The sequence below is a fragment of the Oxyura jamaicensis genome, chromosome 4 (assembly GCF_011077185.1).
Source record: "Oxyura jamaicensis isolate SHBP4307 breed ruddy duck chromosome 4, BPBGC_Ojam_1.0, whole genome shotgun sequence".
In the NCBI taxonomy this organism is placed as follows: domain Eukaryota; kingdom Metazoa; phylum Chordata; class Aves; order Anseriformes; family Anatidae; genus Oxyura; species Oxyura jamaicensis.
Genome location: NC_048896.1, coordinates 77190973 through 77214870, shown reverse-complemented (window position 1 = coordinate 77214870; position 23898 = coordinate 77190973). Strand labels below are relative to the sequence as shown.

The window sequence follows — 23898 nt, the reverse complement described above, 5'->3', positions numbered from 1 at the left end:
GAAGAAACTCTTTCATCACCTATTTGTGTGTGACATCACAGGCTACTTTTTGGAACCAGGATATAGTAAGCAATTTAAAATAATCTCATTTGCTGAAAAAAAAGCTCCGTACTCTGCTGCTGCGGTGGTTAACCAGATGGCGATACACATCTTCATGCTTGTAAATGCATGAACTACGTGTTTGTGGCGGCAAACTGTTACCAAGAAGAGGGAGAAGATAGGGGTTTCAGTATGCGCTATGTGAGAAATCTCTTGATTAAGACTGAATTTTTACATCTTTCCAACACGCGGAGGCTGTAGCTTTGCAAGGATAACTGTTTTCATTTCCCGTTTCATTTTTTTCTCATTTTTGAGAAGTTTTTATCTATAGAATTTTACCACTAGTTGTACCGGTGTTCTGCTATTCCAGTTACTCAGGTGGTTCAGTGAATGACATGATGCTACAGCATGATTTAATCTTTCTAAAGCGATCTGAGAATTACGGTCTGCAGCATGTATCTACAGTAAGTTTGTCAAGCTCTTTTTTGAACATGTCTTTGTATGCAAGTAAGTCTTAAACTTTTTTGATGAATTTAACTATTTATTTCTGTAATGAGTTATTGTTGCTTTACTTGGAAAACGTGAAGGCATTAAGATGGTTGTATGAAAGTATAGCTTTCCTCCTTTTCATTGCAACTGTACGACTGACTTGTACGAAGGGGCATTTAATCAGCATGTCCAAAATCCAGAGCATGTGTGGTAAAAGGCAACGAGCTGTATTGGCAGGTGGTCCTTTCTGACCGCTCCATGCGAGATTACACCTGTTACTTCATTTAATTGTTCTACTTCTGGTAGTGAGGTTTGAGAGTACGTATTGCAGCAGGTCCTAGTTGGCGTTAATCTATTTATAGTTACTTGAGTAGCAACACAAATATTTAATTTTATTTAATTTTCCATTATGAGCGCAGAAAAACGTAGCCATCTTTCAATATGTGCCAGACAACGGTCTTTCTGCTGCTGATCTTGGTAAGATTGCTCGGTCTGTAGAACACTTCATCTGCGCTTTTTTTATAACTTGTATTTGTGGCATATTTCCAGTGTGTGGTGCTTTGGGAGATTACCAGGAAGCCTGGTATCAGAAGGAAACTTGATCGGGCAGCCATGAAATTCAGAATTTTCTAAGCCTGACAGAGGGAATTGAATTGTGTAAAACACTGGTCCCTAATTTTTGCGGGGCCATAGTAACAGCGCAGAGTAAAAAATACTCTCTAGGCAATATCCTGCTTTCCTTTTCCTGGCAGCTCTTATTTTAACTCTGTAATTCAGTTTTGGCTGGGAGCAGTGGCAGAGGATCTTGCAGGCAGTGTTGCTTTCGCAAGCTGTAGATTAGCAACTGCCTGTGTAGAAAATAAGGTTAAACTTGTTTGCTCAGCAGAACAATTTGTGAAACGAAGCTTTTATCAGGTTTTGGTGCAGTAGGGGGGAGTCTCTGCTGATGGGCTGCTGCTGTCCCTGGTGTTTTGATACAAGGGGACCTTCACACTGGAGGTCTGGCAATCCAAGGTGCTTTCTCATTCTCAGCTTGTGCCATTGCAGAAGGGATCTAAGGCCTGGCATAGCAGAATAAACAGTAATTTAACTTACTCGGTTATCTTGTCGTTGTTCCAGCCGTCTGCGTAAAAGCCCTTTGTGTCCTGAACATGACAAAACACGTGCAAAAAGCCAGTGACTTGCCAAGGTCAGATGCAGGGTCGGTGGAGAGGTGGAAGCTCGGTTAGTGGCTCCCAGTCCTGTTCTCCTTGCCCGGTTGCCTGGGGCCGTGCCCTGATGGGTTTGCTGCGTTTCGGCAGGTGGCATCGTGCCTTCCTCCCTGCTGCGGCTGGGTCACGGAGCGAAAGACAGGCTGGAGGCATTGCACTTCCTTAGGCATTCAACCTGCCTAACAAACAGATGTGGTAAAGAAGATGCAGTGGGACTGTGTCTGTAATTAATGTGCTTTGGTATTATTGGGGGATACTGGCACAGAAAGGTGCTGCTGTGATGTAACTGGGGCGTGACCAGTGGATAAGGCGAAGAAAGGCAGAGTGGTGCTGTGGTGGGCTGGAGCCATGCCTTCATGCTCCAGAAGAAATTATTCTGTATAGGTATTTATTTTTAAAATTAAAAATCCTTTCCTGCTTTCCAATTCAGCCAGCCAACTCTGGCTTCAGTAGCGAGTGTAAGAATTCAGAAAAGAAAAAAGTTGTATCGAAAGCCTGGTATTGTGCTGCGTGTGTGTTTCTTTTCACGCTCTTTTAGTTTTGTAGTAGATATACAGTGATGACTAGTAAAATCCTTAATAATGTAATATCTTCCAGAAGTGAGGGGGATATAGCAAAACTATTCTGGATGTGTCTTTTCTGTCCAAGTATTTTTCTGGCCAACCTTTTTTCCTTTGCTGTTCAGCGTTTCTTTGCCAGCACTGAGTCCTGGGGTGTTTTTATTTTCCTTTTTGCATTCCATTTTTTTTTTTTTAAAGATTGCCTGGTTGGTGTTGGTTTTGTTTTGTTTACATGTGCATTACAAATACAAATCTTTTGTCAACAAACTGTGCTGAGTAGTCAATCGAAATAAGCATTTGGGCTCAGGCTTCCTCTTTGGAAGAGGCTTGTGGCACACGACACGCTGTGACAAGCCATGCCAATCAGCGCAGATGATGCTAAATGGATCCTACTGATGAGGTAAAAGTGAGGTTTTGAGACATCTTTGGATAAGCACTGAACTTACAAGGGTGGCTCTTAGTTCCAGTATTAAGAGTCTTGCTGCTGGGTGTGGAGGTGAACATGATGGTTTATTGGTAAGCATGACAGATGAATATTGTATAGATAAAGAAAATGGGGAGTTCTCCAGATCTGAAGTGTATTCTGATTGTAAAGGTAATCAGAAGTAGGAAAATTAAAGCATAAAGACTTATTTTCCTGTATTTTAATTATACCACTGTTGGCCAAGTTAGTGTTCAGTTTTGATAACACAGTAAATAAAACTTGTGTTTGCAGTGCTTATGTTTTGGTAGTAATGCCCTCAAAATACTGAGAACTGCGTTAAAACAAACATGAGAACTGCGCTAAAACAAACGTCACAACTTTCCGTATTTTTATCTGCAATGGGCAAAATACCTGTGTTTCACAATAGCTAACAGACAAAACAAAGGAATGGTTACGAAACGATGCTTAAAAAAAGGTCTCATTGAGAAGTTTTACATCAAGCTTGCTGAAGCGGTAAGTTGTACTTCGGATGGAGGTAAAGGAAAAATGGATCAGGAGCTTACAGCTATGTCCAAGTGCTACAAGCTACTAGAAAGTAAAAGACAACTCTTTGTTGGATCCCATGAGCTGTCAGGAAAATTGTTCTTCCTTCTGACTGGCTGCAGCATTGACACGGAGCTTCTGAGACAGCAGGAGGTGAAAGCTGACCTCGGAAGATATGCTGAAGGTGCCTGTCGAGGCGGAGTTGGAAGCCAATGTGAGTGTTCATTGAATCTAGGCTGAATTTTCATGTGGGAATAAAATGTACAAGAAAACTCTCTGGACATACCCTGAGGATTTCCTGTGTTCATATGGATATTCTTTGGATGAATTATTTTTTAAATACCACTCAGTAATGTACAAAAAAAAAATAATTGACTGTTTCTCTGCTGTTTCACCTTACTGCTGTACAGCACTTAAAGTTAGCAGGAGACTGGTTTGACTCATCAGTTTGCATAGCCATGAAGGTCATGTTGCGTCAGTTCAAATTTGGAAGTTTATCTTTTTCAGTTAGGACAGTTCTCAAAAAACAAAACAACAAAGACCAACATTTTCCGGAAGTTATTATGCAGTGATGAGTATTACATCTTGAGAGATAAGAGACTTCTTCACTTACTAGAAGCCTTCCTATGTGCTTCTGGTGCATAGGATTCAGGTTGTGGATGTGGTCGTTTCATATACTTTCTTAATACAGATTTTACTGGGTACACACTATTTCTGTTGTCTTCAGTATTTTCTCATGTATTGTCCTGATACCAGGTGTTTTCTTTCAGTAATGACAGCCTTTTCCCAAAGATGAAAGTTCCTATCCTAGCAGCATCCAGCTTGCTGTCCCAGCTAGTACTTTCTCCTGTTTGTTTTGAAATTAGTTGAAGAATGTTCATAGGCACTGCTTGACATTCCCTTCCTCTATTTTGAATTCAGACTCAGTCAGTGTTTCCTCTTGTTCTATATATGGGATATTTCGATTTTTTAGTATTTTTACCTAGCTACCTTCAGTCTTGTTCCCCCCTGAGTTTTGTGATCAGATCTCAATTAATTTTGCTCCCACATACCTTTTTTATGGATCATCACACTAGAATATTTTATCTCCCCATTTTTTTCTGTGGAAGTTTCTGTGTAAGCCCTGTTCTCTCCATTCCTGGGCAGTTTGTGTCCAGTTGCCTTTGTTCAGAGCAGAACTTCCAGAGGACTTCCCAGCTGTGCTGTTCCCTACTCTGGATCCATCATGGTCTTTATTCCCCCCCCAGGTCTGTTATTACTGGCCCTGTAAGACTTAGGGTGTGAGGGTGTGCTTAGAGCACTGTGATGATCTACGCATTCGGAAGTCACTGTTACTACTCAGCCAATGTGATATACTAACAACTGCCTGATTTAAGTCAAGTCCAAACCCTGATCCTTGATTTTGGGAAGGTGGAGCTTGGCCAGACTGGTGTCTTCCATCATGAGAAAAGGCGTCTCTAATGAGTGCTGGTACGCTGCTTGTCTCCCAGCTGAAGTGCCCATTGCCATCATTCACAGAACTTGGGAGGACTGGGGAGAAAACGGGTTCAAGAACCTGAAATTATCTTTTGTATCAAGAGACAAAACTTGGATACGGAGCAATGAGGAAAATTAAGTCGTAAAGGAAAAGCAACATAAAAAAAGTTACTCATGAGGTAGAAACAGTGGAGGATCACTGTATTTCAGAGTTACTTCTTTTCACCACCCTCCTGTCTTTTGGCATGTTGCAATACTCTTCACCATGTTAGAAGTGTTTGGGAAGCTATTACTGCTTTATTCTCCTGCTCTTCCAAGGATGGATAAAATATAACTTTGAATGAATGGAGAGTTGCTGCAATCAGTTACTAGTGGCTTTTATAGGAAATGCAATGCATTGAAAGGTGGGAAGAAGTGGGACACCTTGTTTGTACTAATATGATGTATTTCTAAAGCCACAGAGCTGGGAAAAATGATTGTTTTTGAAATGCTGAAAGTAAACAAAGTAAAGCTGAGGTCAGGTTTTTGAAAGCTAAATTCTGTAGCTAAGTATTACTCAAAATGTGGGTGTGTGCACATGGATAAGCTTCATTTCAGGTCATTTGTTATACAACTTGAATTAATATTTACTGTACACAACATCTCTCCTAATTTAGGATGGGTTAAAAGAGCATGTGTAACTTTCTCAATAAAATCACATCTTTCTTTTTGCCTGGTTCACTGGTTCAGTACATTAGTTTTGCTTTTCCTAAAACCTTTTCAGAACCCTAGAGAAACTATTCATATAGAGTGTTCTAATATGTTAAAAAACCAACAGTTCAATTGAAATATTTCTCTTCAGCCTTTGTTCTCATCAGAGAAGGAATCTTCAGTAGCTTTTGTGATGCAGCAGCAGTAGGCAAGTTTGTGACGAAATCCTCTCACTTTAGAGGCTAACATCAAGTTACCACTGAAGGTGGGGTGCAGCAATGGTCCCTGATTTTTCAGCAGTGAACCTGCTGCCTGTTTACTCTCTGGTTAAGCAGCTCATGTTGCCCTTTGGCTTAAACCATTCCTCCCCATCACTGTTCATTTGGCAAGAAAATTCAAATAGGGATGTCTTGCGGACAGCAGAATGGAATCATGGTTCTGACCAGCGAGCCTCAATGTGTGCGACCTTTCACTAAAAGGAACCTTTGAAAATTCAGTCTTGCAACACTGGATCATAATTGTAGAAACAGGAAGCAAATGCTTAAGCTTTGTCCCAGATCTTCATTGCTCCTTGTGACTGTGGCCTCTTCCTTTTTTCAGCTGCCTTCTTAATTTCTGTCTTGGAAGCCAAAAGTAACTTCACGCTGCTCTCCTAAGAGTTGAGTCATTTATCAGTTTCTCCTTTGCCAAATATCTGTAATGGAATCCACTAAACTTTATTCTGCCTGAGGCTCTTCAGTGCATTGTCCACTTGCTCTTTGCCTTTGTCTCATTCCTCTTGAATCTGTGCTGTACAGCACCCACAGTTAGTGGTAGCTGTTAGAAACATCTTGGGGCACTTTGAGTTCAAAGTGCCCTGGGTCTTGGCATGGTCTCATTCCTGCAAGGAGCCTGTACTCACCTGTAGCTTCTGCACATTTCATCTGGAGGGTGACATATGTGTTCAGTGCACTTTTAGCAGTGGCCCTAGTTTGCCTGAAATGCTGGGTTGTGTTAGTTTTTCATCCCCAAAACACTTGGGGTAACTGGAGCTCACAGGCTCCTTGTGTGTTGTGAAGAGTGATGTGAAGGAAGCATCTTGCTGTGTTCCCAGAGCTTAGAAACACCTGGGGCTGTATTGCATGGGACCAAAGCATAGCTGCTGGCACCCTCTGAAGTTCTCTCTTCTATTCATTTAAATTAGCTTTCAGAAAAGCAGCGACATGACCCGTGGAGCTTCGCTGTGCTTTCCCTTTTGGTTGCTGAAGAGTTCATGTTATCATGCAGCACTGGCCAGCTGGCTGAGCCGTGGCATCCCAGCGCAGCGGTCAGGTCAGGAGGGAGTATCTGTGGCTTCTGAGCCGTGTGATTTGCAGGCTTTTCAAGTGTCATTCCAGTGTGACACTGGCTTTCCTGGTGTGTCAGAACTGAATTTTAGAGCTGGGGTGGGGTGACCTTTCAGTGCTGGTCATGCTGATAATGCCCCAGTGCCTTGGGATTCTCCTGCACATCCCGCGTAGCCCTGCGTTATAGCAGAAACCTCCCTCGGTCTCTGCCCCACTGGTCTCCAAGCACATCCTTTGCTGGCTACAGCGTGTTTGGACCATGTGAGGCCACGGTTATTAATAAAGGCTGCGTTCATTCCTGGCATCAGCATTGGGTCCAGAAATCCCCTGAACTGAAAATAGTCATAGATGGGGAGGACGTTTCGGGGTAAGTACCAGTCAGGCTTGTCTGGTTCTTAACTTTCCTTCAGCTGTCCATGAATCCAGCTGTTAGAGATCAGCATGTGGCTTGCTGGTCCCTGGGCTATACCGAACCCGTGTAACCCGTACATCCCACAGCAGTGGGAGCAGAAGGCTCTCAACATCAGCATCAGCTCTGCCCTTCTTACTCCTCACTGCCTCTCCTGCTTTGCAGCAGCAAAAGGGGGACTGAGGGAAACAGAGGGACGGTGGTCAGGGCTGGGGAAGGGGCTGAGCTGTGCAAGGGCGAGGTGGGTGGTGATGCATGTGTGTCTGTGGAGGCTTTCTGCTGTTCTTTTCACTCCTGCTTCTCCTGAATTTCCTACTACTTCCCACATGGGTTGTCTGAAGACATTTTGGAGGTGGGAAAATTTAGACTTTGCTATCTCAGTTTTTGAGGTTTTTGTCTCATTCTTTTTTATTAAGGTATGGAAACATTGAAGACTTGCAACTTGACTGTTTTAAGTATGTTCTTGTGTTTAGCTGTAGGGAAGTTGGTCTTTCTCCTCCCCCCAAGGGAGTTTCCTGTGTATATGGAAAAAATACAAAACAGAAGTGAAAGATACCTCAGGCTTCCAAACCTGCAGCTCGCATTTCACTTCTCCTACTGCCCTCCTCGTCACAGAAACAGTCCTGCAGTTCCTCCTGTCTCCACAGCAGCACCATCTATTTAGAGTCAGGCACCATCCTAGCTGACATGGTAGGTAACTGGGCACACAATTGCAACAACCTGTGAACCACTAGGGAAATAAATTCAATTACGCAGTGAAATACTTTTCTGGTGTTTATTTTTAAATTGCCAAGATTTAGGCTTTCTTCAGGCTAGTAAACATAACGATTTCATACCTGTTCCAAGAGGTTTATAGTCTTAAATTTAGTATTCAGCCCATGGTTCTTGTTTAAAAATCTACTTAAGGCAGCATCTCTAAAATCATGTGCAACTCAACAGTTAAGTTATATTTCATGATTTTTTGCTGTTGTTAGCATTTTGGAGACCCTTTTATAATCTGACTTTATAGCTAACTGTTGCTGTTATATTTCTTATGCCTGACTGATCAGCATGTAGATAACAAATTTAAGACTTCTACGATGAAACACTGATAGAGTATTCTGTATGCATGAATGCTGTGCTGACAATATTCATAGTTTCCCATAGCTCTGTAAGATAATTAAAGCATTGCAGAATTGATGTTCTCAATGTTCTTCATTTGTTATGACTGTATTTGCATACGCTATTGTCAAGGAACAGGGTGGGGTTTTTAGTCCTCAAGTTGTTCTGCAAACAGCAGGACTAATGAACTCACGCTTCCTCTTGTATGGTGAGGAAAGTTTACAGGATGATACCATGAGCTCCTTCATCCCTCATGGGCAGAGCGTGGCTTGTGGCATAGCGAAGGCATGTGCTTGTGCTCTGTGCAAAGGGCACATGCACCGTGACCAGCTGTGAAGCAGTTCGTAATTTCCTCCAAGTTCTGGGTGTCTTTTCCAATGACATCATTATTTTGGAAATGTCTCTCCAGCCTCCAGTTTCATGAAAACTCAGAGCAACTGAATTCTTCTCCACTCTTTAAACTTGGTCAGACCTGAATTAGGGCTTCCGAAGTTACTGCGAGGATGGATAATCAGATTCATAGCATAAGGTTTGTTTTTTTTTGGTAAGCTGGGAAACAAAAGCAACGAAGGGCTATTAGCGGTTAGTAGACTAATAAGCCTGCTCTGTGGACATGTTAGCATGGCCCTGTTCTCCAGCATGCATTAGTGGCTTGGAAGAAGGCACTGTGTCATTACACCGCTGAATTCTGAGACCTAACTCCTAATATAGGTCATCCCATGATTTTGCTTAGAACGAGACTTCTCTGATCATTTATCTTGGCTGCACAAGCATCTGCATACTTGAATTCAGGGATTCGGCTTCTCTATCTGATTTCTGACCCTTAACTACTGCATTTGTCCGTAATTAGCGTGTTTCTTGGTGAGCCCAGCCAGCCCTGTTTGAAGCAGCAGTAGGCTGAGTTGCTGAAAGGAAACCTCGCCATCGATGAGCGCAGTCACGCTCTACGCGCTTGGCAATCCCTTGGTGGCTATCATCATTAAACCAGTCAAGTTTAAACCAAATTAAACCAAACAAGTGAGACACTGGTAGCCACTAACTAAAATGTCTTCTTAAATCTGGTTGTTTAGTACTTGCACGCAGTTTTGACAATTTACTTTCCCTTCTTGCCTGAACGTACTTGAAAGGATGAGACAATGTTTTGAAAAGAGGTTGGGTTCAGAGCTCAGCAGTTGGGAGTCTGCAACGCTGCTTAGGCACGCTTATCATGCAGTCAAATCCTCGCACACAAATTTGTGCCAGCACAAGCATTATTCTGGGAAACCAGGCTCGGAGCAGGCACAGGCTCAGGATCAGGCAGAATCCAAGTGCTGCTGGGTACAGCTTCCTTCTGCCCTCCCAGTCCTTTAACCACTTAGAATACCTAGCTCGAGTAAAATCCGTGTCAAAAATGCTCTTGTTTTCGAGTTGGCTTCATAGTTTATAATGTACCTCATTAAGATGCAGGGAGAAGTTTTAGCAGTAATTTGCATTTGTGTGGAGTTTAAACTTGACAAACCTGAAAAGCAAGCCTACTTGAATTAAGTATGATTCACACAATTTCCATTTAAAAAAATGGACAATAATAACTGCTTTGCATTTTGTGCTCTGCAGATTCTTTTTCTTATGAAAAATACCCCGTGAAAGCTAGTTTGGCACAAGAGGAACACGTATAATTGTGTACGAGAACTGCAATACTATAATACCAGAAGGAAGGATAATAAGGTGTTAGCCTGCTGACATCCCGGCCCCACAACCTAAACTTTTCAGATGATTATTGTAAATGTACTGCGATAAGGAATAAAACCGTGGTTCTGGACTGTCAGTTTAATTGTCCTGTTCAGGGATCACTGATCCGTTTGCAATAACAGTTGTAAAAACTATTACTGTAGTTGATGATAAGGCATTGCAGAGATTATATTTCTCCAGCAGTTTGGTTTTAAAAATGAATTATGAAATCAACGATAGCAGTAACTGAAAGGCCTTTCTGGCTTACGTTATTTAAACAAGTAACGTTTTTTGTTATACGTGCCCTATTGTCTCTTTTTTCTTTCAGAAGTCAGCTATTTGTTGAATGGGAATATGAATTTGTGTCTTTCCTTTGTGGGAATGCTTAATTAGTGCAGGGGCTGTAGCTGAAGTGTAAATCAAGGACTAGTTACGTGACTTCAACGGGGTAAGAGCGCTCTGCTTGTATAAAACGCTCCCTGCTTGTAGAGCACCAGCGCAACCACAGGAGAGATTGCTGATGAAGAATGGCCTCCAAGTGATTTAGCTGTCCTCGAAAGTGAAAAAGAGCCTCTAATTCTCCCTCTTCTCTGGGATGCGTTTATTGCTGCTGCTTTTATATTCATGGGGTGATGTATTCACAAGCTTAATTACAAAACAATATACTTGAGATCGATTAATTCTAGGATAGTGACAGCTCCTTGTGCAACTGCACCCGGCTAATGTTGATGTAACCACATAATTCCTGGGTGATGCAACAAGAAAACGTCTGAAATCTAGGAAAACCTGTAATTTTGTAAAACAGGTTGGTGGCAAATACAGTTTTGTTAAAGTGTGTGTATTCCCAGGTTTCGTGTCATCGCTTGCATCTACTGAGGAGACTGATTTTACTTGACAATTTGGAGAACCCTGCATGCACAAAAACCTGCTTATGAGCTGATACCTGTGCTCTGATTAAAGGCTGATAATTGTTTTACAGATCTAGAAGCAGGGGATGAGACACAGTTGCAGAGAAGTAAGCTTACATAACTGTAGTAATTTTCTTTTAATTAATAGGAGGAGCTGCTTCCATGTCGCTTTTTGAAGGATTGCTGCGGTGGGGAAGGGAATGAAGGGAGAGGGTACAAAAAGTAAGAATAGTGTTTAAAAGAAATAAAAGATTTTAAAGTGTAAGACGTTGCCTCAACTGATAGAGCTGCTGGAGGAAGGAGATGCTAGGGTATGGTCCCTGTTTCCCCCAGGTGTTTAGAAGTATGAAAATACAATAAAGGTTTTTGTAAATGGCTCTTGAAACTTATCTTTCGGTAGGCTGAGCATTGCATATATCATAGTCAGCTTACAGGTCCTGAAACAAGATAAATTCAGTAAATGGAACGTGCAAAACATGTTTCATTACATAATTTAAAGCACAATAAAAACGGGTCTGAAGGGAAGATGTGCCAGCTTTCTGACAGCGCACTGTCGACCTCTCAGCACTCCCATTGGCCGCACGGTGGTCGGTGCTACCCCAGGACAATTTACCTTCCTGCTGGCCCTCCGGCTCCCTTGAGCCCAGAAGCATTTGAGCAGGGTCACTGGTTTTAAACAGCTTTTGGGGCATTGTGACTGGTGCCGAGTTGGGTGAGAAAGGGTAGGGGAGCGTGGCTGCCAGGAAGCCCCAGGTTTGTGTGGCGGCAGCAGAGCCATCGGCTGCCGTGAAGCCGCAGCCCAGCTGTGAGGTGGCATGGCTGGGACACAGCTCTGCGTCTGCTCACCCTGACCTGGCAGCGAGGTGGGAGAGGCCTTTTTGGTGTCAGTGACTTGCGCTGTCACAGCAAGGCTTTGTCAGAGTTGGCCCTCTTAAACCTTAGAGATAGATGTAGCACGTTTAGCTGGCGTTTTGCATCAAGTTCTGGCTGCAGCTGGGGCAACAGGCCTCTGCTATTGTAGGGTAAACTTTACTGAGAGTGTTAGTCTGCCAGTAAGATCTCTGAAGTATAATAGAGAGATTTTTGCAAGTCATTTTCCTTATGCAAGAGGATTAATTTTCTTTCCTGATTTTTTTTTAATGTGTGATTTGAGTCAGTATATATATATATATATATATATATATATATATATATATATATATATATATATTTAGCTTTATAGGTAACAATTCTCTTGTGCTTTTTCTTCCATACAATTCTTTCCTCTGAGAGTTACAGGCTTGCTAGAACGCAAGGGAAAACAAGCGTAGCTACTTCTTCTGTGTAATCTCTTTTGGTTTCTGTTAGAGTTTGTTGGGCTGGCTGACCAGCTGTCTGCAACCAAAAGGCGCTGTGATCCCGTCTCTCTCCTGCTTCCCAGCATGCTGGTGGTGTGGCATACTGGGCTGAACTGGCGCTCAGAGCTCTGGGTGCTGCAGATGGTGCAGCTGGGGAGGCTGGAGTGGGGCTGCCCCTGGGGACACAGCCCCTGGGAGCCAGCTAAGTGTGTTTTTGTTTTTATACCTAGGAAGCAGTCGCTGAAGTAACGAAGCTCCTTTGCTTATGTGGCTATAGGGTAAGGAAAGGCACACCAAAGTTACTGCCTGTTAGCCTCAGAACAGCAGTCAGAGATTTGGGGCTAACGAGTGACTGTCCCTGTCAGGACCTGTTGTGTCCTTACGAGCTGTTCAGAAGAAATAAGGAATTGCCTTTATGGTTAGTGAGGTTAGGCTGGCTTTTTGAGGATCTTCCTCCTTTGTGAGTTCAGTATGGCTCTTTACCACTTCCTTGCAAATCATTCACAATTTCTGCTTCTACTGTGTATTTTTGGCATTACAGTGAACAGTGGTGATTCAGAGAAAACGAGGAACCTTTAGGTTTCGTGTTTTTTTTCACTATTATTTTTTGCAAGCTGCCCTCTGCACAGAAGATGAATGCTTATCTCCCAGCTAAGGATGGAAGGTCTGAAACTGTTCTCCGAACACTGCAGGCATTCAAACATCGAAACCAAGGTCGTGCAAAGCTCAGGTACTATACTGTAGAGGAGGATTCCTGTATTGGCAGTAACATAGTCTAAAAGGTATTGTGACCTTTGTCAAGTAACAAGACATCCGAAGCAACATTCAGTACATTTAGTAAAGTTGATTCCTTATGCATGTAATAAAAAAAATCCTGCTTTAGACTAAATCTTACTTGCATTTATGGGCAGGTAGTGGTCACAAAAAGCATTGCTTTATTACTCAATAGCTGTGTTCTTACAATATTTAGAAAGCTAACATCTTAAAAGACAAGGGAGCCACTTGTTTTGATGTTTGTTTTTTTTTAAGCCCAGGTGGTAACTTGAATTACAGTTTAGTAGGGGAGAAAGAATCACTTTCTTAAGGAATAAAAACCAAGTTCATTGGTGAAATATCTATTCACAGGTGATGTGCAAGGTCAAGTCCAGGGGGAAATTTATGGGGATAGAGGGAGAAGAAGAATCCTAGTAAGTGAATCCTCAGCGAAGGAGATGTCACTGACAGCTGTGAACGTGGGACCTTGCACACGGAACCATGCTTCACGCTATTCGTGCATTAGTTTACCGTTATTTTAGTGGCTAATTTTGTGAACTATGTGCGTTTATTTTCTTTTTTCTTAACTGTCACTTCTTTTTGAGTGGATGAAGATAACATTAATGAGTCTTATATTGCACGCTCCCCATGCAGTTACAATAGCTGAGCCAAACTATATTGAGTTTTGGGGACGGAGATTGTGTTGGCGTGCTGATTTTTCAAGCTGATAACCCTTGCAGCTGCTAAGATGCATGCTAATCTCCAGTTTCCAGTGAACTTTTGAGCCAACATTAGTGCGAAATCAGTCCAAAAGAAACAGTAACCTGTGAATGTAAAGGAATCTTTATAAATGCAGTCATTTTTGACGATGATTCTTATATTCTGCACCATTCTACCATTTTATTGGCATGCTTTAAGTTGATTATTTATTATCAACTATCAGTTTGATAAGTTATTTAGTGTATTTGAGATTTTTGAGTTACTGTAGCTTCTTGCAACAGGTACATAAAGCAAAAATCAAAGCTGGGAAAATACATCTACAGAAAAAGGTTCAGTCACTTTCATGTTCTTAAATAGGCTGTCATTACTGATTTGGTTGTCTTCCTATTGTGGCACAGTTATGTGGGTCTTGTCTGGAGTAAAATGATACCATTTTGGACCAAACATTTGATTTTTAGAATCATGTGAAACAGCACTGATTTACTGGATGGATTTTCTTCTCCAAATGTGTATGACTAGTATAAACTAGTGACTTTGTTTACTTCTGTAAGCTGTTTAAAAGTCAGCCTGTTTGCTGATAGCAGTGCAAGCTGTCGACTGCAGTTGTGGCTCTGTGATTTTCTTTATCCGAGGAATGGAAAAGAGAGAAGACAATAACGAAAGCAACGTGGGAGGATGAAAGCAGGTCAGAAAAGGGAGAGGGAGTTCCTAATTGAACCAGGGACTTCCAGTGAGAGGGCGTGACTAACCGAACCAGAGCCTTTTCTATTGTATTTCTGTCAGTATTATTTGATATGGTGCCAAAAGTGTACATAGCGCTGTACAGTAGAAGACTTGCTTCAAACACGGAACATGTTCCCGGTGCTGGAGGGCTCTCTGAGCACAGGCCAGAGCAGCGCAGGATCATGCAGTACAGAGATGTGATAGTGCGTGGCTGCTGGCATTCACCCTGGAGCAGGTGGGTCTTTTTTTTCTTTTCCTTGAAGAGAGGGAACATTTTGTGTGTTGATCAACAGAGCGTCCTGGTTTTGTGACTTCAGGGCTGCTCCCTACTGCCAAAGGGCCAGAGTGCAGTTGGCCTGCCCATCGTCCGCTCGTTCCGGGGAGGAAAGGACTTCAGGAGCAGCAGGAGTGCTAGCATTGTTCATGTCCCTTAAATGTCCTCGGTTGGTGGGGCTTTAATTTTATCTCCTTTTGCAGGATGGATAGGAAAGAGAGGGTCCGTTGGGTCAGTAGTATTTCAAAGCGGGTTATCTGAGGTTGACCGTTTGTATGTTATGTGTGGATGTGAAAGCCATGGTTTATTTTAAAAGTAGGTTAAACTCCTAATCTTCAGCACAAAGTTTTTATGGCAACGTTTATTATGGCAGACAGCTGATCAGGATCAGGGCCTAAGTGCTGCGGGCAGGCAAAAGTAAGAGCGAGCTGAGGGCCGCCGGGTGCGATTCTGCGGCTGTGCGCGCTGCTCTTGAGTTGCACCTGGAGGGAGGCAGATGTCACTTCAGCAGCTGCCATACTGCACGTGTGTGATGCTGTCGGAGGAGTAAGAGCTCCTGACATGCATCATTTATCTGTGGCTTAGTTAGATGCATCTTACTACATGAGTAAAAGCACATTCCTTGCAAGAAAGAACAAGATGCACACTGCTGCGAAGTAATGGATCTGCATAACCTTCAGTGTCCGACGCACCTTTCACAGTCCTGAACACCAGCCATGGCAGTATTTTTATTGAGGAAGTAGCACAGCAACAACAACTGGGGTTCTGCGAAGTCAGAGGAAATACTAGAAGACCATAAAATGTTTAGGGTGCGAGTAGCCTAGGGATTTAAAAACTCCTTTCTCTGAGATGCTGCACAGATAAAGAAGCCACAGTAGTTAGGAACGCTGCCGGTGCAGGTTGGGTCGTATTCGGCTGCATGGCTTTAAGTTATGGCAAACTGTAAAGATCAGGGGAGGGCAAAGAAAAGACACGTGTGGGATGTTGGGGTGGGTGAGCCTGGGGAAAGAAACCCTGCTTTGAATTTGTGAATGTTTCAGGATGTGTAGAATCACGGGCTGAAGAGGGGCTGCAAGAAGAATTTTCATCATCTGTCTTTTGACAATATAATTTTGTTTATTTTGGTTCTTTCTTGTTAGTTTGTGCCTCTGATTTGTTGTTTGTTTAGCACTGGGTGTTACTGGTAGTACAACCTTCTCCGTTTCCCTTAGCGATCTCACCTGTGCATAGTGAACCCATTTTTGTTTTGGAGAAGATAAAATTCTCCATCTGGAGGTCTTTGTTTAGCCATTTGTATTTTCGTTCATTCACTACCCCCATCCATGTGAAAGTGTGAAATGTTCTATTTGAGCACGAATGTGTGTAACCTCCAGAGCATTATTTTTTGAGTTGTGTTTGCCACTGGCAGTTCATAACAATACCATATTTCCAGCCTTACTACAAATAATCAGAGGGGGATGAGGTGGACTTATAGAAATCAAATACAAAGCAAACGTATTAAAACTGGTGTGAATCAACAGATCTATGTAATATGTATTTCACAGATCAATCGTAGGAGAAGCTACCATATGAAGTTTGGTAGTCTTTTTGTAACCCAGCTCATGCAGGATCACAAATGGCCATTTTTCAATACATAGGAATTTTGTGTCTGTGACCCACCAGATGGGATGTTGTTTCCTAGTGGTAGACGATCTTTTCCCTTGGGAGTTGTGTTCCAACATGCTTGTGAGAAAAATATGGTTGTGTAGGTGAATGCACAGAAATATTTTCAGTATTTGTATCTTGTCTTCACAGAAGTACGTGTACCGCAAAATACGTTTACATTAAGAAAAAGAATCCTGTGCTTTAAAACCTCTATCTGCTGTTTTTCATATAATGTAGATGCAATTTGAGTTATTTTAAGTAGAAAACATAGAAATCTGCAAATGTATAAATCTGTAAAAACAAGATGAGGCAAATCTAGAGCAGTTGTCTTGCCATGTAGATTGCAGGGTACTACTAAACTCATATGAAGTGCTTTAAACCAACAGGCAACAAAGGGATAGCTCCTGAGGTCTGTCCAGTACGCCCTAGACATGAGTGCTGTCGTATTTAGTGGCTCAGATAATTTTAAGCATGTTTGAAGGCTGAGTATGAACTTTCCTCTATGCTTCTTCAGTACCACCCTAATTTCTCTGTGATAAGCAAATGGAAGCAAATTAGGAAGAAATTATTTGTTAGGAAGAAATTCTTCACTGTAAGGGCAGTGAGGCACTGGCACAAAGAAGCTGTGGATGCCCCATCCCTGGAGGTGCTCAAGGCTAGGCTGGATGGGGTTTGGAGCAATCTGTTCTGGTGGGAGGTGTCCCTGCCCATGGCAGGGGTAGGAACTGGGTGGCCTTCAAGATCCTTCACAACCCAAACTGTTCCAGGATCCTCTGAAGTTGGAAACGGTCAGCAGATGAAGGGTGTTGAAAAAAAATGCTTCAGTTAACTGCTGAAAATTGATTCTTCTATATTAATCCTCTATACAGACTTCACATGTAAAACTAACTGAAAACCTAGCATTTCACTTCCCCAGCTCTTAGGTAACCTCAGCAAGCTCAGTAACCTCAAAATAGCCCTGTGAAGGGAACGATCCTGGCAAACCTCTGTACACAACTTTTAATAGGCTTGTGATAACTGAGCATACAGCGACTCAAAATGAGTTCTCTGAAGATTATTTTTGTTTGTTAGGGGAGAAGCAGTAGGCCCTGTTACAACTAGCCGTCCTGTGCTAAAGGCTGAACTTATATTTTAACGATTTTCTGCCTTTCCACATATGTTGGATTTGTTGATTTTAAGTTGAGGGAAAACAGTAAAAAATGTCCGCAAATTGTCTTATTTCTTCTTTCTTTAAAAGGCTTTTGTCTCGCTGTCCAGCCCCAGACTCCTCACGTTCCTTCACAGATGTATGTGGCTGTACTGCAGGGGCTGGTTGCATCTGACAGCAGACTGCTTTTAGAACAGGGATCAAGGGAAGGACAGAAGTTTTCGTTTAGCACACTCCCAACTACAGCGTACCTGTAGTGGCTGAAATGTTAGTATTTCTTCGCTCCCCACCCTGTCACAATGAATGGCTTTTGGGATACCAGCTATTCCCCAGAAATTAGAGATGTAGAGCTGTTGGCACGTAACTTCAACCTCTCATCGAACTTCATTGTCACTTCATATCGTTGGAGAGCAGAGGTTGGAATTTGTTCTTTCTTTCTGACTTGGGCAGTGTATTCTGAAACGTCTCTGGAGATGCTGTAAAAATCTGAAGATCTTTTCATTAGATTCCTCCTATTTCAAGCATTGTTTCCCTTAGACCTCCTCTGAGGAAGTAAAACTTTTAGTCAGTCTATTCTGTATTTAATTTAGTGTTCTTTATCATCTCTATCCCCTAATAAGTAACACTGTGCGTGTCTCAAAGCCCATTCATTTGACAGCTTTGTTTAAGGCAAGTGGGACTTGCCACTTAATTGGGCTCCGGGCCTTATGCTGTCCTGGATTAGTGATTGCCATGTTTTATGGCTGACAGCATTAGGAGGTTTCTGCTTCAGGAGAAGGAGCCGGAACTGTTGCATTAAACAGCTATGGGACAACTGTTTTCCAGGAAAGTTTCCTTCTGAGCAGTCTTCCTTTCCCGTGCAGAAAGCACACGATTTCCCTTCAGTTGCCCCCTATTAACTGGGTCTGGCTGGAGTGGGGTTAATGTTCTTCCTAGCAGCTGGTTTGGTGCTGTGTTTTGGGTTTGTCACCAAACACTGCTGCTAACACCCCAGTTGCTGACCAGATGTTGCTGACCAGGGTTTGCCCAGCATTGAGGCCTTTCTGCCTTGCAGTGAGTGCACTGGGGGCTTACGAGAGGCCAAGAGGGAACACGAGCAGGCAGATGACCTGGACTAACCCAAGAGATGTTTCTTACCATAAAGTGTTGTCCTCGGCAATAAATGGGAGAGGGGGCTTAGGGAGGTTGGCTGTCTTTTGGGGGGGAACTGCCTGGGCATTGATCCACCCGTGGGAGGTGGCGAGTGATTGCCTTGCATTGCTTGTTTTCTTTCTGTCGTCTTCTGCTTTGCTTCTCCTTCATTTATTAAACTTTTTTTTTTTTTTTTTTTTTAACCTCAAACCACAATTTTTATATTTTTCTTGCTTTTTATTCTTCCTTTCCTCTTCCCCCATCCTACTTGGAGTGGGGAGAGTGAGCCAGCAGCTGTGTGGTGCTTAGCTGCCTACCGGGGTTAACCCACAACACCATGAAGATCCCTTCCTGCTCGTGGAAGGCCAAAAATGGTGTTTAATCAGATATCAACACGTGGATATCTGCTGTATGTTTTGGGATTCTTCGGGGTAAGTCAAGTCTTTAACTCTTAATCAAGCTTTCCTGGTGCCTCACTTCCCATAATGTGCTTCTCCAGCCCATTCTTCTCAGCTAGCCAGTCTTAGCCTGCCACTCACGTCTTCCAACTCTTGCTCTTCCTGATATTCCCTGCGTGCTGGCTTCACCAGCATATTCTTTCCACTCATCTGTTACTTCTACTGTCTTCAAATTCCACAGCTCCCCTTGGCTTTTTGCCTCTCAGGAGACCATTATTTACAGTAAGATCCATGATACTCATGCTTTACGCCAAAAGGCCAAGGGAAGACAGAATTCTTAAGGCAAATTGCTGAAGTTTGCCTCTATTTGATTGTTGTGGAAATATTTTTTTAAGGCTAATGAGCTCAGTAAATAAAGGTGAATGGACTTTCTCAGGGACTGTGAAAGGGTTGTTCCTGGCTAAAGGCCAATGCCAGAAGAATGTGAGGTTCATATTCCAGGCATGAGGATGCTACAGCAGTTTAGCAACCACCAATTTTCAGTCGAAGTTGAGGATGGGACAACCTGGGATTTATTTTTTATAGTTCTTGCAAATGGCAGAACTGCCTTGGTTTTAATTTATTTTTTCCTTCCAAAGTTGACTTGAAACATAGAGTCATTGGGGAAAAAAAATATTCAGCCAGAACAGTTAAGTTTAGCAACAGAAAGTAAGATTGTTTAGCAGAAAGAAGTTGGGTACTGCTAGTAGATGCATACAGTAACTGATATATTTTCTTTGTGCTCTTATGTAGATGCTGACAATGATGGAACTTCCCACTCAGTGATACCACTCACAGTGATAAGAAACTGTAGTGTAATGTGTATTGTATCAGAGTGAGGTATTCCTAATAGGATTTGGCATTCTGATATTGTCTGAAAACATTTGAGAATTACCTTTGGTGTTGGGTCATGTTTACCTAACCTGAGAATATTGAAAATTGAGCAAAAGTAGTTAGTGTTCTTACAGGGTTCATGTAAGCGCATTGTTCATTTCCAGGGTTACTTCAGAGGCACACAGGTATAGCATGCAAAGAGGGAGAAGGATATGTTTTCTTCCCATTCTGTGCATGGAGAAAAAGAAGTTTGAATAAAAATCTGAACGGCAAACTGGGGATTTGCTAAATGGAAAGGATGAATTTGAAAAGACGAGTGATTTGGGACATGATATGCGAGCAAAGTTATTTCTACAGTGCGGAACGTGCAAGTGAAATTAATTTATGCAAAGTATCAGAGGACAAGTAAAATACATAAAGTAATAGGATACAAAGTCGTGGTTGGAGAAAACACAGGACTGGGAAAAGAATTACTGGAACCAGCACAACTATCTGCAACAGCAAGTGGTCCTGGTGAGCCTAACGCTTACAGTGCTGTTGCAGTGCAGTGCGTTAGTGAAATACAGATTGCACTGAATTAGTTTTGTGAATTGACACGGCAGCTTGGCTGTACGTCTGGCACTGCAGTACAGTACACCTGAAACAGTGCTTAGTCTTGGATAGTTAAAAAAGGAAATGAGAGGGCATCCAGATATAATTATATACAACTTCTTATTAGGACTTCAAATTATATATATTTAGCTTATTTTATAACCACTAGAGGAAATGGTCTGTGATACATCTTTAGTTTCCTGTATATTTTTAATGCATCAATTTACATATTTTCAAGATGTATACAAAGAGGAGTAAGAGAAATGCTGAGCACAAAAAGAAATCCCAGAGCAGAGGAAGCCAGGAAAAGCCTACACGAGAAAAATACTGCAAGCTCTGTCAGGTAATGCTGACAAAACTGAACTGGCTTATATTTCAACATGCCAAATAGTTTGAAATAACAGCAATCATAGCTTGTACAGTGTCTGTCATTTAGCACAAAACGGTAAATGTTTCTTGCACTTCCAGAGTGTCTGTCTTGGCATCACAAACATTAAACAGCCTTCTGCATGGCAGTTACTGGTGGTCCTTGTACGTCACATTGCGTCGGTAATACAGGTATCGACAGCAAATTGAAAACATATGGAAAGAGCAAACCAAATGAACCATTAAATGTAATACATGTGCTACGTTTAGTTCTCATGTCTTTTTTGTGTATCTCGAGTTTTGCAATGTGACTGAAAGTTCGGTGCCCTGGATGCCACAGCTGCTGCAGAATAGTCAGACTCCCAGGGGCGTAGATACTGGACCGTGCCTGCCGGCCATCAGCAGCAGATAACCAAGGAAAGAATCAAAGACAGCTCCAAATGTTGACTGATTTTTATTGCTAGTGATGTCTTTGCTGCTGGTACACCATGGTTTAGGATTTCCTGAGAACAAAGTTGTGAAAAAAATAGGTCATTATGTTTAATAGAAACTAACAGAGTTCTGTACCAGACTTTCGTATAAGCTTTTAAGTCCTTATTTCAGCCTCCACAGCATCCTCTAGCAGTATCTTTCACAGCTTAGTTAAAAAAAAAAAAAAGTGTTGGTAGAGAAATGGATTTTTATTTTTATTTTTTTAGAATGAAAATGGGAGACATTAGATACAATTCCTAATTCCTGTTTGTGACAAATAGAGAATAACCATCTTCTTTTCACATCCTGCATACCTTTACATTTTCTTGCAGGTTGTTGCATCCATTTGTCACTTTTCTCTCGGAGTTTCTCTCTCACTAAAGCCTAAAGAGTCTGGGCTTATTGAGAACTATTGATCAAGCTTTTTAACTTTCTTGGTATCTTTTTGTACTATGAGATTCCTTTTTTCACTGTGGTTCTCAGTGGACAGCAAGCAGTTTTCAGTCTTTTGGGTGTGTGGCAGAGCAGCGCTGTGGCATAATCATGTCTGAGTTGTTAATTCGTGAATAGTGACCTCTTTGACCAGTGCTGTCATTGAGCAAGGGAGGTTCTTTACTGGATGTCTAAGAATGCAATGGTAATCAACAATATTCATGTACACATTATTTAAATAATCTATAATTATAGTGTTTCTGTACAAGAGTAATGCCAAGTTTTCCTAAAATATCATAGCTATCCTTGTCCAAGTTTCTATTAGAGTCATTTGTAGGTTGGGTCTTAAAGAGTTGTAAGTTCTGAAGAACATTCATGGGATTCTTGAAAAGATGTTGAGGAGGTGCAGGGAGGTGCTGATCACTGATAGCAAGGATGAGGTGTGCAAACACCGGTCTTAGGTCAAGTTCTCTGCTCTCAGGGGACAGTGACAGGACCCGAGGGAACGGCATGGAGCTGGGACAGGAGAGGGTCAGGCTGGGTGTTAGGGAAAGGTTCTGCACCAGAGGGTGGTCGGGCACTGGAACAGGCTGCCCAGGGCAGTGGTTACAGCACCGAGCTGATGGAGCTCAGTGCCCTCAGACACAGGGTCTGATTTTTGGGTGGTCCTGCGTGGAGCCAGGAGTTGGACTCCATGATCCTTGTGGGTCCCTTCCAACTCCAGATATTCTATGATTCTGTAAGATGACGTTACTGAAGAAGCAATAGCTGTATTTAATTAGTGTGTCAAAAATTGGACTTCAGTAAGTGTGAGTGTAACTTCCTCCTGTTTTACCTTGCCTTGTATGTGACATCATCTCTGCAGAAGGTTCGTGTTGCTACACGTAGCATTTGTGTGTGTTCCCAAGTCGGTTCCAGCGAAGCCATGAGCTTTCTTGTGGATGGCAGAGGCTGGGGAAGGCTGCCAGCTGGTGTAGGAAGGTGCTGCGCCCAGCGTCAATTGATCTGAGTTCAATTTCTGACTCTGTCAGGGGCCCTGCAAGGGGACATTGCACATCTTCAGAATGGCTCCAAGCTTTCGCTCTGCCTCTGAAGTTGCCCTGTTGGTACAGGGCCAAGGGGATGGGCTTTGTTTCCTCAAATAATTGCACCTGTTCCATGTAGATGCCTTGCTCGTGCAGCTTTACTAGGCAGTGATAAGCACGCTGCAAGGGGTCTGTACCTGCTGCGCCCAGAGGTTGCACCAGCAGATGCTGCATTGGAGAAGGGGCGGCTTGGGCTGGGAATGTTGTGGGCTGTGTGGTTTCTGCTGTGCTCATGGCCTCTTCTTGGGCTGGATCTGTTGGCCAAGCAGCTGTCATGTAATGCCTCCTTTGCTCCAAACGGGCACCTCTTAATTTTTCTCTTTGTGAATCAAAAGGTGCAGAGGGATTGAAACAAAGAATGTGGTTCTGCTCAGAGTCAGGCAGCCAACCTACAGGGTTTTGTTTGAATCAAAGGCCTGGGGCATGCCTGGGAGGCGGAGCGAGGCAGATCCTGAAAAGATGGGGTAGAAGAGGAAAGTGTTTGGGAATGCAATTTCATCTTGGTAGGAGTGTCGGCGTGTGCAAGTGTAGGCACCCAGTTCTGCTGCCCAGGCGCAAAGCTGGCAGGTTTGTACTTACCTTTCTGTGCCACGACTGTGACAACACAGCCACGCGTACCACAGAGAAAAATGCAAATAAAGTACACGTCCGATAGAGCTTGAAACTCAAAATACACAAAAACAAATCTCGCAGCAAGAATTTTATCGGGTTGCTTTGTAACTTAAGTAAGGCAAAACACCAGCAATGCACTAACACCAACAAAGTAGAATGGAAAGGAGCTTAAGCGTGTGCAGAAAAATAAATGTATATATCATTGCTGAAACTGGAAAGAGACCAACCTCTTTTGGCTTAATCCTCTTTATTTAATTCCTCTGTATGGAGCGGACCACCAGCACTTCACAAGACAAATTTCTCAGAAGTGGAATAATAACAAAACCTTGCTGAGCGTTCTTGTCACTGCTCTTTCAGCAAAGCTCTGTTTTGCTCCATGCTATAAATGACATGAGCTGCGCATTTACACTTTGCACATCTGGAGCAGTACCAGAATGAAACTGAAACGCAGCGAGTAAT

General features: G+C 42.6%; 1 protein-coding gene across 4 annotated transcripts in view; it reads left to right on the top strand.

Moving 5' to 3' along the window:
- The window catches only part of RBPJ (recombination signal binding protein for immunoglobulin kappa J region), a 151525-nt gene that overhangs the window by 98257 nt on the left and 29370 nt on the right, over nucleotides 1-23898 (top strand). Inside the window, exon 1 of one of the 4 annotated variants that reach the window (XM_035324763.1) lies at nucleotides 17602-17747. The exons of the other annotated variants lie outside the window; for them this stretch is intronic. Within the exon in view, the coding sequence (XP_035180654.1) occupies nucleotides 17746-17747 (2 nt within the window). The 5' untranslated portion in view covers nucleotides 17602-17745. Of the gene's footprint in view, nucleotides 1-17601; nucleotides 17748-23898 lie in introns of those variants that run through there. 4 annotated transcript variants of the gene reach the window in all.